General features: G+C 53.3%; 1 protein-coding gene across 7 annotated transcripts in view; it reads right to left on the reverse strand.

Annotated features, from left to right (window-relative positions):
• Positions 1-338: 338 nt before the first annotated feature.
• Eml2 (EMAP like 2) overlaps positions 339-17,152 on the reverse strand; it is a 25,146-nt gene continuing 8,332 nt past the window's right edge. For 6 of the 7 annotated variants that reach the window (XM_033765854.1, XM_010614609.3, XM_010614603.3 and 3 more), the window contains 16 exons: positions 16,034-16,183; positions 15,217-15,286; positions 15,025-15,135; positions 12,123-12,218; positions 11,437-11,571; positions 10,697-10,796; positions 7,982-8,136; positions 7,769-7,894; positions 6,099-6,230; positions 4,708-4,775; positions 4,369-4,457; positions 4,075-4,172; positions 3,451-3,538; positions 3,051-3,146; positions 2,131-2,261; positions 339-752 (listed from right to left, as the gene is read on the reverse strand). In XM_033765854.1, coding sequence (XP_033621745.1) covers positions 627-752; positions 2,131-2,261; positions 3,051-3,146; positions 3,451-3,538; positions 4,075-4,172; positions 4,369-4,457; positions 4,708-4,775; positions 6,099-6,230; positions 7,769-7,894; positions 7,982-8,136; positions 10,697-10,796; positions 11,437-11,571; positions 12,123-12,218; positions 15,025-15,135; positions 15,217-15,286; positions 16,034-16,183 — 1,771 coding nt within the window. In that variant the 3' untranslated portion in view covers positions 339-626. Of the gene's footprint in view, positions 753-2,130; positions 2,262-3,050; positions 3,147-3,450; positions 3,539-4,074; positions 4,173-4,368; positions 4,458-4,707; positions 4,776-6,098; positions 6,231-7,768; positions 7,895-7,981; positions 8,137-10,696; positions 10,797-11,436; positions 11,572-12,122; positions 12,219-15,024; positions 15,136-15,216; positions 15,287-16,033; positions 16,184-17,152 lie in introns of those variants that run through there. The other variant, XM_033765853.1, reaches the window with a different exon arrangement.

Below are 17,152 nucleotides of genomic sequence, written 5' to 3' on the forward strand. Positions count from 1 at the left end.
TGTCCAAATCATAGTTGAAAAATTTTTTAGAAATGATTTTGTCACTCGCATCCAATACAGACCTAAGTAATAACAGTTCCTTGCCACTAACTGTGCAACACACACCCTACGCACCGTAATGCACACTGCAAGTACGCAGACCTTGACACCACAGCTCAGTGCATATGTCTTTATTTCCGGATGCTATAAAAGAACAAACTTAAGAAAAACACACACACACACCCCCGTCGGGCGTGATGGCACACACCTGTGATCTCAGCACTCAGGAGGCTGAGGCAGGAGGATCGCTGTGAGTTGGAGGTCGGCCTGGGCTACACAGTGAGCTCAAGCCCAGATTAGACTACGTGTGAGATCTTGTCTCCAAAAAACAAAAACAAAAACAACAACAAAAAAAGAAAAAAACCCGCCCCAAACCGAACAACAATGGCTCCCCCAAAGCACGGGGATCCCTCTTCCCACCCCGATAAATAGAAACTTCTGTCTGTCTGCTTCCCCGCCCACCCCATAACTGCTCTGTTATAGACATACTCTGGGTATATATTACTCTTCTCCGCAATAGATATCTCCTGAAAATAGAATTCCACCCTGCCACCTCAACCCTGGCCCCTTGTCCCCGGGAACCCTGCTCAGACCACCCGCCACTGCAGCACGCTGGTGTCCTTGCCCCCCGTGGTCAGGGCTGCACTGTCATCCCACAAGAAGGCCACATTCGTCACATGGCTGCTGTGTCCACCATACTTGTGGCTGAGGGCCTGTGATGGGGGAGAAGTAAAAAAGAGGTCAGAAGAGGTGACGCATCACCTGCAGGTCTTCTCGTCCCGTTCCTTTCTCTGTTTATTAAACCCAGGCTGTAAGAATCAACGGGACAGAGCTGAGAGTAATGACACAAAGCTGTACCACCAGCACTCTGGGAGGCTGAGGCAGGAGGAGCACGGTGAGTTGAAGGCCAGCCTGAACTACAAAGTGAGGTCCTGTCTCAAAAAATAAAGAGCCCTGGGATTGAGGGCATAAAAAGAAAGAGTGAGGGTGCCCATAGGAGAGGCTGATCATAAACACAACCGAGATACAAGAAAATGCAATATTTGGGTCCTGATTTAAATGAACTCTAGAAAGACATTTTGGAGACAATGAAGGGCCTCTGAATATGGACTGAATATAGATTCATACTAAGAAATCAATGTTGGTTCCATCCCAGTACCACCAAGAAAATGACAACTAATGGATAAATAATTGAATGGAGCCTTATCGACCAATAACTAAGAATGAACCACTGCTATTTGCAATTAGGATGAATCTTGTAGGCATAGTGTTGAGTAAAGAAGCCAATAAAAGAGTTCATTCTGTGGTGGGGGCGCCTATAACTTCGCTACTCAGGAGACTGAGGCAGGAGGATCACAAATCTAAGGCCAGCCTGGGCTAAAATACTGAGTTCAAGGCCAGCCTGATCTGCACAGTGAGACTCTGTCTCAAAAAATAAACAAATGAATAAAGTTAAAATAAAAGGGTTGGGGGCCGGGGATTTAGTTCAGTGGTGCAGCATCTGCCGGACAAGCACAAGATCCTGAGTTCGATCTCTGGTACAAAAAAAGGGTGGGGGGATTGGGGTGCAGCTCAGTGCAAAGGCCCCAGGGTTCAATCTCCAACAGAGCAGAACAAAGCAAACAAAACCCTTCCAAGGCTTTGCTGCATAGAACCAGCTTCCAATTAAAAATGGGCATGAGTAGCAGCTCTGCCAGTCTCAGACCATCACTCTCATCACCTGCTTGGGAGCGTCCTGGCACTGGGGACACAAAACCTCAGGGCTCCAGAACTGTGGAACCAACACAACACTTAGAATGTCAGCTCAGTCAGGCCGTGGACTTGTCAGTCTTGCTGATGTATCCTCCCCTTTACCCAGGCACATAGTAGGTGATCATTAAATGTGTGTTAAGAAGGGGGAAAGACTCAAAGATTTCAGAATTGTGAATGCTCAGACCCTTCAGGGTTCACAACTTCAGCACTAAGGAAGTTCCCTGACCTTTGGGTTGAGAAAGGTCTCTGGGGTTAAGTGCCAGCTGTACAGATGGGGAAGCTGAGGCCCCGGGGAGAGGGCTGGAATACTGCCCCCACCCGGCCCCTGTGAGAACTCACACGAGGCTGGCAGCATGGGTAGCCAAACAGGTGGACTTTTCCAAAGTCGTCCGCAGAAGCCAGCAGCTTCCCATCATGGGAGCGTGCTACAGCATTGATGTCAGTCCCGTCCGCACCCTCAGACCAGATCCCTGTGGGGAAGAGAAAGAGGGGTGGGAAGAGGCCAGCTGGTGCCGGGGACCCCAAGAACAGGCCCTGGGCCCCAGTTCCTTGCCTCCTTCCTACCTATCCTGTCTCTATCAAGGATAGGACTCAGAATCATCATTTTCGGTTTCTTTTCTTTTTTTTTAAGACAGGTTCTCACTATGCAACCAAGGCTGGCCTCAAACTTGAGATGATCCTCCTGCCTCAGCCTCCCAAGTGCTAGGATCACAGGTGTGTGCCACTAAACCCGGCTGCCTTCTTGCATTTCTCCCAAAGGCTTTGTCACCTGTGGGCTTCTGCACACACTATTCCCTTTACCTACAGGCAACTTTCACACACTGCTCCACAGAGCTCTTTATCCCTTGGTCCTCATTCAGATGCCTCTTCCTCTAGGAAGCCCTCCCTGACTTCTGCCTGGCTGAGGCCAAATGCTCCCCACCCAGTTTCTCTGTTCCAGCCCTACCCACTCTGGGTCATCACTGGCTGGGGACAAGTATGTCTTCCTCACTAGATGGTTAGCTCCACGAAAGCAGGCTGGGGGCCATATGGTCACCAGGGCCAGCCCAGGGGCACACAGTTGGCATGTGCAGACTGGTCGGAATGAACCTCTTTCTCTCATCTCACTGTGTAGCCCAGGCTGGCCTCAGACTCGGGTAATGCTCCTGCCTCAGCCTCCTGAGTGCTGGAATTACAGGTGTACACCACCACACCCAGCTGTCCAGGATGACGCTTGGGACTCCTGTCCTCAGCAGGACCTCCCTCATGACAGAGCTTACCAAACACCCCAAAGCCCAGGACACAAGTCGCCGTGGCCCATTCCACATTCCGTACCGCATCTGCACTGGTGATCTGTTTACAGGTGGCCACGTCCCCTGGGACAGAAAATCGGGGATGGTGTTCTGGGCCCAAAGAACCACAACTAAACCCATCCAGTCCACAACAGCAGGCATGGAGGTCCAGGACAGATGAGGCTCCGTACCAGCTGAAGGCTGGATTCTGGGTCCAGACACCTCAAAACCTGAGTGGGGACTTACATCCCAACCAACCAGAAAGGGGAGGAACTGGTTAAAAGCGGGGCCCCCAACACAGGAGATCGCAAATGGGAGAGCTCAGGTCTGTCCCAACCACTCATGCAAATAAGGCTGAGGAAGGGTGACGCTGGGTCTCAGAACTCACAGTACAGAATCTCGTAGTCTCCGGAGTTTGTGACAAAGCAGCTGCTGTCCTGGGCCCAATCCAGATGGGTGATAAAACTGGAATGGCCCTGCAAGGGGCGCAAGGGACAGTTAGAGCCAGAGAGAACAAAGGTGAAGAGAAGGAAGAGAATTAGATCAAGAAAAAGGCAAAACACAGAGGTAGGGTGAAAACACGGAGGGCCAGAGGAAGAATGCACAATATTTTGGAGTGTGGGGGCGGGGCCAGACTATCAGGGGCGGGGGCAGACCAAAAGCAGGAGCTGACAGAATGTGCTTAGAACACGAGGTCAATTTAGAACGTGCGGGAGGAGCTAGACACGGGGGTGGGGCTACACAGAAGGTGCACTTAGAACATAAGGGGCGGGGCCACAAGGGGTCCAGCTCAGGTGTGAGGGGCGGGGCTGTATGGAGGGATGGGCTTGGTGTGGGCGGGGCTACACGAAGGGGCGTGACACAGGAGGGGGTGGGGGCAGACTAAGACTCCTTGAAGTGGCCAGGGCAGTCGGTTGAGTGTTGAGGCTGTGCTCCCTTGAGGTAGAAAAGTGGTTAATTCTGCACCCTCTGGGTGGGTTGGTGGCGCGGGCGGGGGCCACTGCCCACTCACCGAGCACTTGCCCAGGCGGCTGACCTTGCGGCCGCCCTGGTCCACCGTGTACACGTACACCAAGTTGTCGTGGGAGCCCACGGCCAGGTACGCCCCGTCTGGGGGAGGGGGAGGGGCCATGAGGAGGCACCCAGGCTCCGCCCCCTCCTGTCCCCGACTCAGCCCCTCCTCTGCAGCCCGAGGCTCCACCCCCACTACAAGCTACCATCTCTCCCAGGCGATGCAGGGGGGCTCTGTCCCCCACTCCTGGCAGTAACTGTCCCTTGCCTCTCGGGGTCCTAGGCCCTGTCTTACCTGGGGAGAAGCTGACCACAGAAATCTGCTCATTGCCATCGGTGTGGATAGCCACCAGGTCATTGGTCTCGGTGTCCAGCAGCAGCCATCTTTAAAGAGAAAGCATGATGAAAGGATGAGCTGACCTGACCGGCTGGGGTGTGGGGAGAACAACCTGCGAGGCCTCAGGGAGGAAGCAGAGGCCCCAGCAGAGATGTGGGAAAGGTGACGGCAAAGGAATGTTGACAGATGGGGGCCTGGTAAACACTGGGGACTCCTTAATGTGTCTTTGGGATTGCAGTGGGGCTGGGGGCCAAGGGCCAGTTCACCCAAGGAGCAGGAGGCCTGCCTTAGCTTTACCTGCCAGTCACTGTGCCCACTGCCAGGACAGAGCCACTGGGGTGGAAGCCAGCCGAACGGGCGGGATCCTGAGGAAGGAGAAGAGGCAGGGGTGAGAGCCGCGGGCCTGCGTCCAGGGAGCCATTCTCCTGCCTCAGAGCCAGTGCTAGGCCCAGCCAGAGGGGCCGCTCCTCCCGCCACACCTTTCAGGGAACCCACGGCCCAGCTGCCCACCCTGCCCATCCCCTTCCTATTGCCAGGGCAGTCTGAACCGCCGCTGTTTGCTGTTCCTCATCTCTCCATCCTTTTTATTTTTTGGTTTTTTGAGACAGGGTCTCACTACGTAGTTGAGACTGATCTGGAACTCACTATGTAGCCCAGGCTGGTCTCGAACTCACAGTGATCCTCCTAACTCAGCCTCCCGAGTGCTGGGATTACAGGCGTGCGCCACCACGCCCGGCTATCTCCATCCTTTCTTGCTCCTGCTCTAAATCCCCACTGCTCCTATCCATCCAAGATGACTCCCTTAGGTAATTTCCTAGAAGTGGGACGATCGGGCGAAAGAGTATCTGTGGTTATAAGACTTCTAACACATAATGCCAATTTGCCTTCCATAAAAGCATATCAACTTCCCTGCTGCAATACATAAGGCGTTGTGGTGTCAAACCTGGGTTCAGACTGTGTCTCCCACACTTCCTAGGCATGTGAGTGACATCAAATAACTGGCCCTCTCCATGCCTCAGTTCCTTCATCTGGCAAAATGTAGATCATCAGCACACACTCCCTGGGATTGTTATTAAGTCAGCTGTACAGTGCTTACTGTGATAATTAAGGTGAGCCACTCAGTAAAAGCTGTGCCTGTAACTACTACATTGCCATTGGGCAAATGGTTTCATCTTCCTGAACCTGATTCCAAGTGGGGTCTCATCATCCTTACCACCTTGAATAGCCAGGTATGGTGGCACACACCTGTCATCCCAGCACTTGGAAGGCTGAGGCAGGAGGATCGCCAAAAGTCCGAGGCCAGCCTGAACTACGTAGGGAGACCCTGTCTCAGAAAATCAAACCAACAGCTAGCCAGGCTGAGATTGAACTTGGAATTCTCTTGCCTTGCACCTCCCAGAGTGCCAGGATTACAGGTCTGTGCCACCATGCAGGGCTAAACTTTATGTTCATTGATTCCTGAGTCCTCACCCTTCCGATGGTGGGAGAAGCTGCCCTGGACACTTGGTTCCATCATCCTGGGCCTCATTCCATCAAGAACTTGCTCTTCCGGCCCCGCCAAGGAAGTTAGCAAGCACTCGAATCCCTGCATTAAATACCCTTCTGTGTGGCTTCCACCTGATTCACTGATCCCTGGGTGTAGACAAAGGGAGTTCTGCTGGAATGATGCCCAGGCCCTGTCCCCTTACCTCAATGACTCTGCTCCACAGGGGCCGGTGGGACTCTGAACACCAGAGGTGTACCAGCTTATCCTGCCCACACGTCACAAACTGCGCCTGGCTGGGATGTGTGGCCAGGCCCCATAGTTCCTCCACATGGCCCTGGCGGGAAAGGAAGATGGCAGAATGGAAACTGAGACCCTGTCCCTTCCCCACCCATCCTGATGCCAGAAACCCACCCTCCCAGCAACCCACCCCATCCACAGTGAGTCAGGCAAGACCTGTCCCTTACAGCCAGCTGACTCCTGCCCCTCAGGGTAGCTTGAGGCCAATCCTACACTTCCCCCTGGCTTCTGCCTTTCTCTTTGCACAATGGGAGGCAGCAAAGTATGGTGACTCAGTGCTCAACCTCGTGTGTGAGTCACCCAGGTGGCACTCACCCTGGCCACATACATCCTGGGGCTCAGGCTCCAAGCCTCAGGGAACACCCTCTTGCAATGGGCCTGGTATCGCACGGAGCCCAGAGATCTGAGATCTCCTGAAGGGTGTTCAGCCTGCTGGTGCTGACCCTCAGCCCGCTCTTACTCTCTGTGGGCTGCCAGTCATAGGGCACTGACTTCTACTTGGAGCCTTAGTTTTACCTGCTATGAAATGGGCCCAATCATTGTGCAGCCACCTATTCTTGAAAAAGTCACTCAAATCAGGGATGGGAAGAAAACCCTAACATGTAAGGCTAGTTCAGAGCAGATGCCCATGAAATGGAAGTAGCTATTATTATTATTTTGTTTGTTTCTTTTTTGAGACAGGGTCTCACTATGTAGTTGAGACTGACCTGGAACTCACTATTTAGCCCAGGCTGGTCTTGAACTCACAGCGATCCTCCTGCCTCAGCCTCCTGAGTGCTGGGATTACAGGTGTGTGCCACCACGCCCAGCTCAGAAGTTGCCATCATCATTATTATTATTATTGTTGTTGTTGTTGTTGTTTTAGAAAATACCAGTATGAAAAGTGGCTGGTACTAATCACAGAAAACATTGGTATATTATCATCAATAATAAGCAATAATCATAATGATAATAATATCAAGCACTTTTTTTTTTTTTTGAGACAGGGTCTCACTACATAGTTTAGGCTGGCCTTGAACACACTGTGTAGCCCAGGATAGCCTCAAACTCATAGCAAACCTCCTGCCTCAGCCTCCCAAGTGCTGGGATGCCACCAGAGATTTGAACCCAGGCAGTCATGCTCCAGAACTCACGCTCCTAACCACCCTTGCGTCTCCCTAGGTGGGTTTTAACTGGGTGGGGGCAGGGATGCGTCCTACCAGGAAGGGAGCAGGGTGTATCTGAGTTGCAAGAAGAAACCAGGCAGACCCAGGGAGGGCCTTCCCTGATTCTTACCGCTGAAGCCTTGGATGTGTGTGGCCCATGTGACAGCATGACAGCCTGGCAGGCCACTTAGCAAAAAGATGAGAGGGTGCCACCCCCAATCAGGAGGGCAGGAGGTGGCCCAGTGGGGGGTACTATGGAAGCAATAAACACACAGGATGCTGGGTCACGGGTGGTGGTGGGGGGTCCCCAGGTCAGGGCTGGATGTGGCTGGGAGGGGAGCAGGTAGAGAGAGGGTGCACGGTGTTTGCTGAGGAAGCAGGTGGGAAGAGAGGAAGAGCTAGGCAAGGGCAGAGGCACGGAGATGCCCACCTGGACCAGCAGCGAGAAGCCCATGTGCATGGAGCCCTGCAAGACGGAGTTGCGTGTGGTCCCCACATACAGCGTGTCTCCGTGGCCTTCGGCCACGGTGCGCACAGGGCCAAAGTCCTCTGGGACCTAGGAGCAGACAGATGCGGGGCGCACTTCGTCAGGTCTGGGGTCAGGTGCTTGGCAGGGTGGGGGCCCCTTACTCGCCCTCCTCACCTCCACCTCCTGCAGCTTGCTGTAGTCCGAACCCCAGAGGACCACCCGCCGATCGCGGCCCCCTCCGGACACCAGCGTCCCATCCCGCAGGGCGCACAGCCCAAACACGCCGCCGTCGTGAGCACCCAGGACTGCCTGCGTGATGCGGTTTCCACCTGTGGGACGCCGGAGGCAGGGAGCAGCGTGGGGAAGCGACCCTGGACTGAGCCCTAGAAGCACCTCAAGCACCTGTCCATCTTTTCACCCGTCTTTCCATTCTTCTGCCTGCCCTTCTACCCATCCACCACCCACAGACTAAGTACCTTATCATCCCTCCATTAAATCATCTGAAACTAACATCTACCCAGCCGCCCATGGTTCATCCACCTGCCTAACTCCCCACGCCCTCCCCACTCACCTATCTTCTGGTCAACTCCCTACCCATTCATCTGTGCATCAGTCCACTTCCCATCCATTCTTCCACCCATCTCTCCAAGGAAACAGCCACTCTTCCTTCTGTCTGTCTGTCTGTCCGTCTGTCCGTCCGTCCGTCCGTCCATCCATCCACGCATCTGGCTGCCTCCCTCCCATCCATTCGAATATTCACCTCTTCATCAGTCAGTCTTTCCTTCTACCCAAATATCCTCTCATTTTCCATCTGTCTTCCCATTCATCCACCCAAAGGTTGACCTACCCACCATCATTCATCCATCAACCCATTCAATCGATGATTTTTTTGTTGTTGTTGTTCTGGTTTGGACTCTGGGGTCTCATCCACGCTAGGCACATACTCTACTACTAAGGTAGTTAAACAATTATTTAACTAGCATTTATTCTGGGCCCAGTCTCATATTAGGGACACAGCAGCGACAAGGAGAACCTCCGACCACACACCCTTACAGGGCTCACAATTCAATGGCAGAGACAAACTCAGCAGCAGTCAGTGACAGCCTAGGGCAGTCAGGGCTAGAACACGGACCCACAGTGGGCACCACCCTGGGTGGGCTTCCTGGAGGAGGCAAGGACCTGAAGGCTGAGTAGAAGTTGGCTGGGACAAAAAAGGGGGGAAAAACAGTCCAAGAAGAAGGAACGACCTTCAGCTGAGAGGGGCAGAGAGTAGGGGAGAACACAGACTCTTCAGGGAACTAAACGGAATCTGGTGCCCTTAAGTGTAAAGGCAAAAGCAAAGCATCAGACAGCAGCAGGGGGACGGCAGGGAGGGGCTCGGTCACATCTGCATTTGCTCCTGAAACAAACCCAGTGGGGTGGGGCAGGAAGTTCAAGCACCGCTCTTTGCTCGCCACCTGCAGGCCACATCCAGGTGAGCCGGCCTCTCCACACAGCTGTGTCCTGCTGTCACTTCATCCACCAGGATCCCAAAGCCCTGAAGGACAGGGCCCAGTGATGTGCCCGGGGACAGGAAAAGGAAGCTGACCCAACTCCCGCCCAGAGCTTACGGGCCACGGCTGCCTGATCTCAAGGAAAGCTCGAAGTACCCACCAGCAGTTGGTAAAATTACAGGCATCATCCAGTCGAGGGACATGACTCTCCCAAGGCCACACACAGAACACATGACACCGCTGGGATCTGAACCAGATGCTCCCAACTCCTGAACCAAACTCCCTCCCACCACACAGCCCTGCCCCAGCAACACTGGTAGGGAGCCGGCTCTTGCCCAAGGTCACGGAACCTGCCTCCCACACAGCTGAAGGACGGGTGACCCGGTCAGAGCGTCCTGACTCCACCAGCTCAGCCATTTGCTGGGCACTGCTCTTCTGAGTCTATTGCTTGTCATCTAATAAAACTTGTCATGTTGTTTTGAGGGAGGGGGCGCTCTGGATCAAACCCAAGGCCTTGAACACGCTAGGCAAGTGGTCTACCACTGAGCTAGCCCCCAGCCTCTTCATTTTATTTTTAGACAGGGTCTCACTAAGTTTCGCAGGCTGGCCTCGAACGTACAACCCTTCCACCTCAGCCACTCAAGAGTGCTGGGGTCACAGGCGTGTGTCAGCAAAAACAGACAATTTTTTTGATGCTAGGAATTGAACCCCGGCCCATGCATAGGCTTAGCATGTGTTCTACCACTGACCTACATCCCTAGATCCTTCACTATTAATGAAGTCACTTCTGGTTAGAACGACCACTTACTTATTCATCCATCTCTCTACTGGCTGGAACATCCAACTCATTTATTCATTCAGCCATCAATCTGCTTCCTATAACAATCCGTTCTTCATAATACATTCATGCATTAGCTGAAACAACCATTTACTCAGTCGCTCACTCACTCATTCATCACTTTATGGATCCACCGACTGGGACAAGACCTATTCATTCTTTAACAAAGTCATCCATTGGTAGTGACCATCACTCATTCATTAAACTGTTCATCCATCTAATCGCATACAAGAGGACGACACATTCATTCATTCATTTCTTCATTCATCCATTGATCAACAGGATGGGACAAACCATCTACCTATCCACCCATCCGTCTACACTCGGGTGAACCCGTTCATTTGTAACGTAGACTTCATCCCTACCATGGGATTTGCAGATGAGAGGTGGTCCCTAAAGACTTCATGGAGGCGGGTGTCTGAGCCACCCCCGGTGAGGATGTTGGGATCGTGCGGGAAGGGAGCTGATTCAGTGTCTCACTCATTCCACGTGAGTAGGGTTCAGGAAAGGGAGGCACAGCCAAGGGTGTCTGGGACCAAAGAGACAAGCGACACCAACCTTTGCCCCAGACGTAGAGGTTCCCACTGGAGTCTCCAGTGACCACGTCACCATCCTCCAAAAAGGTCACGCACAGCACATACTTGGGTTTCTCATGTTTCTAAGGTGGAGGAGGAAGGGAAGGGTCAGGAGCGCGGCTAAAGCAGTGTGGTTGGCCAGAGGCCAGCTGCGTCCGGGACCGGGGTCCAGGGGATCCAATCTATGGTTTGGGGTGTGAGGTCCCATGTGGGAGGCACCCCCATCTCCCACTTACCACCTACTGGGATGCACAGGTCCCTGGGGTTCCTGAGCATAGTCACCCTTGCCCCACCCCGGGGCCACTGCCGGACTCTTCTGCCTCCCCATCCCCATGGCATCTCCTTGCAGCGCTCCCCGGGCCTCCCTTGGGGGCAGAGGAAGGCAGAGGAGCCAGGTCAGAGGTCCCGGCACCGTCCTGCTTCCTGCTCAGTTTCTGTCTCGGCCAGTAAGCCGAGATTGCCACACAGAGCACTGCCGCACCCATTTAGGGACAGTTTACTGTCTGCCAGGAGCGGCTGTGCTCTCCTTCCATGGACTGCTCTGCACTTTGAGTTGAGGACGGTTGTCCCCACAGAGTGGACAAGGAAACCGAGCTCCCAGTGGGCAGTGGCTCGGCACCTCTGTCCTTCTGAGCCTCTGGGGCCCCCTGGGCTGTTGTGGGGTCTGCCTGGGTGGCCCTGCCTGCCTCTCTTGGGCCAGCCCGTCCCCACTCCGGCACTCACCTCGAAGAGGCCCTGCCGCTTGCTCAGGCTGCCCCCTTCCAGGCTCCAGAAGCAGATGTGGGATTTGCCAAAGGTGATAAGCAGGGTAGGGTCGGTGGGGTGGAAGGTGGCCACCAGCACTGCCTCGGTGGAGCACTATGTAGGGTAGGGGGATTCCAAGTAAGGACCTCGAAGTCACCAGGCTACCAGACCCATCCCTGCAAGACTGCCCATACAGCTGTGTGGGCTGCGCACTGCAAACCCTACTTGCCTGTACCTTTCCTACGTGGCAAACTAAAACACAGCAGGAGGCTGGACCGGGCGATCTGACCCACACAGCTCTAACTCTAGAGCCTCACAACCATTTCTCCTCCCTCAACGGTAGGCTGTGATCCAGAACTGAGGCTCCGGCAGTGCTTTTGGGGCCACCCCTCTCTCCCTACCAAGCCTCACCACAAAACAGGCCACTGTCCCCTCAGACAGACCAAGCTCTCAGCAGCCACCTCACCCTCACCCTCTCCCCAAGGCCTCCTATTTCACAGATGCAGCAACCGAGGCTGGAGAGGGCAAGCCCCTGGCTCAAAGCCACACAGCCAGCAGATGGCAAAGGCAGGACTCAAACACAGCCTGTCTGACAGGGACTCCTGACCCGAGATGGGCCAGGTCCCAGGGCGCCACAGGACAGGGGCCGAAGACGCTCACCCCACCTTGGCTTCCACCACCTTGGCCTCCTTCGTCCAGTCCCACACGGACAGCATGTGGTCATTGGATTCGTCCATGGCACACAGCAGGTTGCCCCCATTCTGCAGAGGAGAGGGGTGAAGAGAGCCCCGGTCCATTCACCCACATCCCACTCCTACTTCAGTACCCTCCACGGTGCTGGACCACGTCACACGAAACACATTAAAATACACTCCCCTTCTAGGGGCCATAAAAATACCTTTTGTTGTTGTTTGAGGCAGGGTCTCACTCTGTAGTTCAGGCTGGCCTCCACCTCAGTGATTCTCCTGCCTCACCCTCCCAAGTACTGGGATCGCAGGTGTGCACCACCATAGGCAGTTTTTTGTTTCGATTTTTTTTTTTTTTTTTTTTTGAGGCAGGGTCTCACTTTATAGTTCAAGCTGACTCTGAACTCACTATGTAGCCCAGACTGGCCTCAAACTCATGGTGATCCTCCTGCCTCAGCCTCCTGAGTGTTGGGATCACAGGTATGTACCACCACACCCGCACTTTTTAAAAATTTTTATTTTGTAAGGGCCAGGGCTTTAGGTCAGTGGCACTGTGCCTGCCCGACAAACACAAGGTCCTGAGTTTGATCCCCGTTACCAGGGGAAGAACATAAATTTTTATTTTGTAGAGCTGGGCATGGTGGCACACACCTGTAATCCCAGCACCCCAGAGGCTAAGGCAGCAGGATCGCCATGAGTTTGAGGCCAGCCTAGCTACACAGTGAGACCCTGTCTCAAAAAAAAATCTATCATTAGGGTCAGGAATTTATCTCAGTGGTTCGGTGGTCTGCCTTGCAAGCGCAAGGACCTGAGTTCAATCCCTGGTACCAAAAAAACAAAAAACAAAAAACCAAAAAAGGTCTATCAATCAATCATTTCATTCTGAGTCAAGGTCTAAGTGGCCAAGGCTGGCCTCAAACTTATGATCCTCCTGTGCCAGTCTCCAGAGTAGCTAGGATTACAGGTGTGTATCACCTCGCCCAATTAAAAGATCTTTGTTGTTATTGTTGAAGTGCTATGGATGGAACCCTAACACATGCTAGGCAAGCTCACCACTGACGTGCAGCCCCAGCCCCCTAAAGGGACTTTTAGGATTTCCTTATTTTTGTTGTTGTTGCTTGTTTGTTTGGTTTGGTTTTTTGAAACAGGATATCACTATGTAGTTCAGGCTGATCTTGAACTCACTGTGTAGCCCAGCCTGGCCTCAAACTCAAGGCAATTCTCCTGCCTTAGCCTCCTAACCACGCCTAGATGTAATAAGCTTTCTAAAATGAACCATTTCTAACAAACTCAATAGCCAGGCGTGACGGTGCCTGCCTGTAATCCTAGCATTCAGGAAGTTGAGGCAAGAGAATCCCATAAGTTTGAGGCCAGCTGATTTACATAGTGAGTTCAAGGCCAGTCTTAACTACATAGTGAGACCCTGTCTCAAAAAAAAAGAAAGAAAAAGAGAGAAGACAGACAAAAGATGGGGTCAGGGATTTAGCTCAGTGGCACCGCACCTGCCTGGCAAGTGCAAGGTCCTCAGTTTGATCCCAGGAACCACCAAAAAAAAGAAAAGAGAAACTCATCTGATTTAATTCAGCCTTAGCTAGGATTTCTCAGCAGCCAGCAGGTAAAACCAGGAATTCTGTCTGGTGCCATTAATCAGCACTTCCCCATGGAATATGACTGCATGCACGTGAAATCTAACCATTAATAAAGCCGGGATAATGCTTGTTTTTATATACTTTTGGTTAAACATGAATTTTGGTTCGGCGGAACTGATGCACGCACGCACTCACGCACACAGCACAAACCATAAAGCTGTTTCCTCCAAAACTCTCCAGTGTCTCCTCAGGCCTCAGGAAAGCTGTGAGGCTGTGATCTGGGGCTTCTTCAGCTATCTGTGGGGAGGACTGGCTGTCTGTACTTCCCAAACTACTGCACACCAGGACTTTGGAAAGCTATGATAACAATGTAAAATACGACTGGAGCTAAACAAGCCTGTCGTCACCAGCTCGGGGGTTGGGGCAATGCAGAGCTGCTCTGCAAATTCCTAAAGGTTTACTCTCCACTTCTGGGCGTATCTGGACGTAGATCACACAGGGAGCCAAGCCTCCTCGGGGGTTCAAAACCCTAGGAAACCCGGGTGTGGGGTGTACACCTGCAATCCCAGTTCTCAGGAGGCTGAGGCAGGAGTTTTATTGAGTTCAAGGCCAACCTGAGAAAGATCCTGTCCCAAAAAAGAAAACAAGGAGCCGGGTGTGGTGCCGCACGCCTGCAATCCCAGCCCTCGGGAGGCTGGGGCAGGAGGATCACCGTGAGTTTGAGGCTAGGCTGAACTACATAGCAAGACCTTGTCTCAAATCCCCCAACACCAAAAAGAGAAAAGAAAAAAGTAAACAAAGATGGGGGAGACAGCTCAGCACTCCCTGGACTCAATCATCAGCACCGCACCAGTAAATGAATGAATGAGTGGACGTGTGAGTGAACTGCTTAAGAGACAAGGACCCTTCTAGAATGAAAGGGAAGGCAGATAAATAATGTAAAGGGCATCGACTGAGCCACAAGAGAATGCAAGCGTGGGATGAACCAGGCTGCTTGGAGCCTGTCATAATAAGCAGGCAGGATAAGTTTGGCCTGTGAGGTCACAAGGATCTGGGAGCCCTGGGGCCTGGAATTTGGCAGGGAGTGTGGCCCCCTCCCAGGGGCAGCTAGAAAGGTGCACTACAGTACTGGTACAGGCTTTTGTTTGTTTGGTTTGGGTTTGGTGAATTTCAAACTAGGTAGTCCAGGCTGTCCCTGAACTTGAGGTGATCCTCCTGCCTCGGCCTCCGAGTGCTGAGATTACAGGTGTGAGTCCAGGCTTTTGGAGGTGCAAGGTAAGCTGAGGACTTACAGATTTGGAGAAGCCCACACAGCACACAGCTCGGTCAAATACACCCAGGCCCAACACGTGCAAGGTGGAAAGGGAAACTGAGTCCCAGATGCGCACATGGGGTGGCAGCAGCTGCAGGAAACAGAGGTCTGTTACCTGGGGGCCCCGGCTCTGGCCCTGCCCTCCTTCCCACTTTCCCACTCTGCCCATTACCTTCCCCTCCTTAGTGGTGCCCGCCACCTGTCCTGTGGCGATGGTGACCATATCCGGGTGGACAGCCAGGCTGGGGAGAGAGGGGACAGGTGGACAGGGCTCAGTGGGAAGGAAGGGCTCGTGATGGCCCAATTTTTTTTTTTTTTTTTTTTTTGGTGTTTTGAGACAGGGTGTCACTATGCAGTTCAGGCTGGCCTTGAACTCACTATGTAGCCCAGGTTGGCCTTGAACTCACAGTGAGCCTCCTGCCTCAGCCTTCTGAGTGCTGAGACTAAAGGCCTAGAAGTATGTGCCACCACATGCAGCTTTACCAAGCCCTTCCTGTAGCAGGCCACCAGAGTAACAACACCTGGGGCTCTGTCCCATGCAATGCCTGATTGTTTGGTCAGTGACACTGCTGTATTGACCTACTTTGTAGCAACAGAGGACAAGGGAAGGGAGCCTGAGGCCCTGGTCTCTGTCTCAAAGGCCCCCAGTGCTCAGGCCTGGAAGACAGTGACCAGGAAAACACACTGATGTCACAGGGCTACCACAGCCCCAGCCCACGATGGGACTCTCCGCCCACAGGGCCAACTGAGGCTTTTCCAAAGCAAAGAATCCAGGCATCGAGGGAAGCCACCAACATGCGAAATACCAGTCACCCACCCTATCCCTCACTCAGTGCTGCCTGGGGACAGCTGGTGGCTTTGTAGGAGGAGCAGAGGCCTAGCTGTGTCCCAGGCCCGCCCCATGGTGGGGACCATGTCTGTGGCAGCAGCTGTGTGACAAGAGGCCCTGAGCAGCAAGTCCCTGCAAACCCCACCCTGCCATGCCTCACCATTTGATGTCATCATTGTGGCCCAGGTAGTGGCGCTGCCTCTGCTCCTCCACGCTGTACAGCACAGCCACCGAGGCTATGAAGTACACGATCTCCCCAGTGGGCAGCAGGTAGAGGTTGGCCCGGCAGTCTCGGCCACGGTAGCCGTAGCTGGAGGCACCCGGGGAAGTTAAGGAGCCTGTTTCATGCTGTGCCTGGCTGGGCCCCAGCCCCGAGGCCACAGGGCTCCTAGCTGCATAGTGGGGCTCCCCCAAACAGGGTCTGAACCCCCAGAACCTGTGACTGCATCCTTGTGTGAAAAATGGGTCTTTGCCGATGTAGTGAGCATGAGATCCTCTCGGATCAGCGGTGAGCCCTGAATCCAGAGACAAATGTCCTTGTGAGAGGAGACACAGGCAGGGTGTGGTGGTGCTTCTCTATAACACCAGCACTGGGAGGCTGAGGCAGGAGCAACTCAAGTTCAAGGGCAGCCTGGGCTACAAAGCAAGACCCTGTCTCAAAGGTGGTGGGGCACAGGTAAGGGGGCCAGGTGTAGGGGAAATGGCTATGTGGACAGACTGGGGGTGTGACTATAAGCCCAGGAGCCCAGGGACTACTGACAGCTACCAGAAGCTAGGAGACAGGGAATAAATCCTCCCCCAAAACCTCTGGAGGGAGTGTGGCCCTGCTGAGACCCAGATTTTAGATTTCTGGCCTCCAGAACTATCAGAGAAAAATGTTGTTTCAAGCCACTCATTTCGCAGCAAAAAAAATTTTTTTTGAACTTTTAATTTTTTGCTGTACTCAGGATCAAACTCAGGGCCTCCACGTGCTAAACAAGCACTTTACAACAGAGCTACATCCTCAGCCTTTTGATTTCTTGAGTCAGAGTCTCACTGTATGGTCCAGGCTGGCTTTGTATGATGGCACCACCGCCACACCAGATTTCGCAGGAGCAAGTTAGATCTACCCATGTTGATAGAGGCTCATGCCGGTGACACGGTGTAAAGCACACAGCATCAACATGACCACAGAGAAAAGTACGGAAGAGTTCTACAAAACCGTGAACGGTGACTCCATGAGGTATATGGAAATTTGGCTCTCTCCCTCCCCTGCCGGTACTGAGATTGAACTTGGAGC

The sequence above is a fragment of the Fukomys damarensis genome, unplaced genomic scaffold, assembly GCF_012274545.1.
Source record: "Fukomys damarensis isolate Sample0158 unplaced genomic scaffold, DMR_v1.0_HiC HiC_scaffold_19, whole genome shotgun sequence".
Lineage (NCBI taxonomy): Eukaryota > Metazoa > Chordata > Mammalia > Rodentia > Bathyergidae > Fukomys > Fukomys damarensis.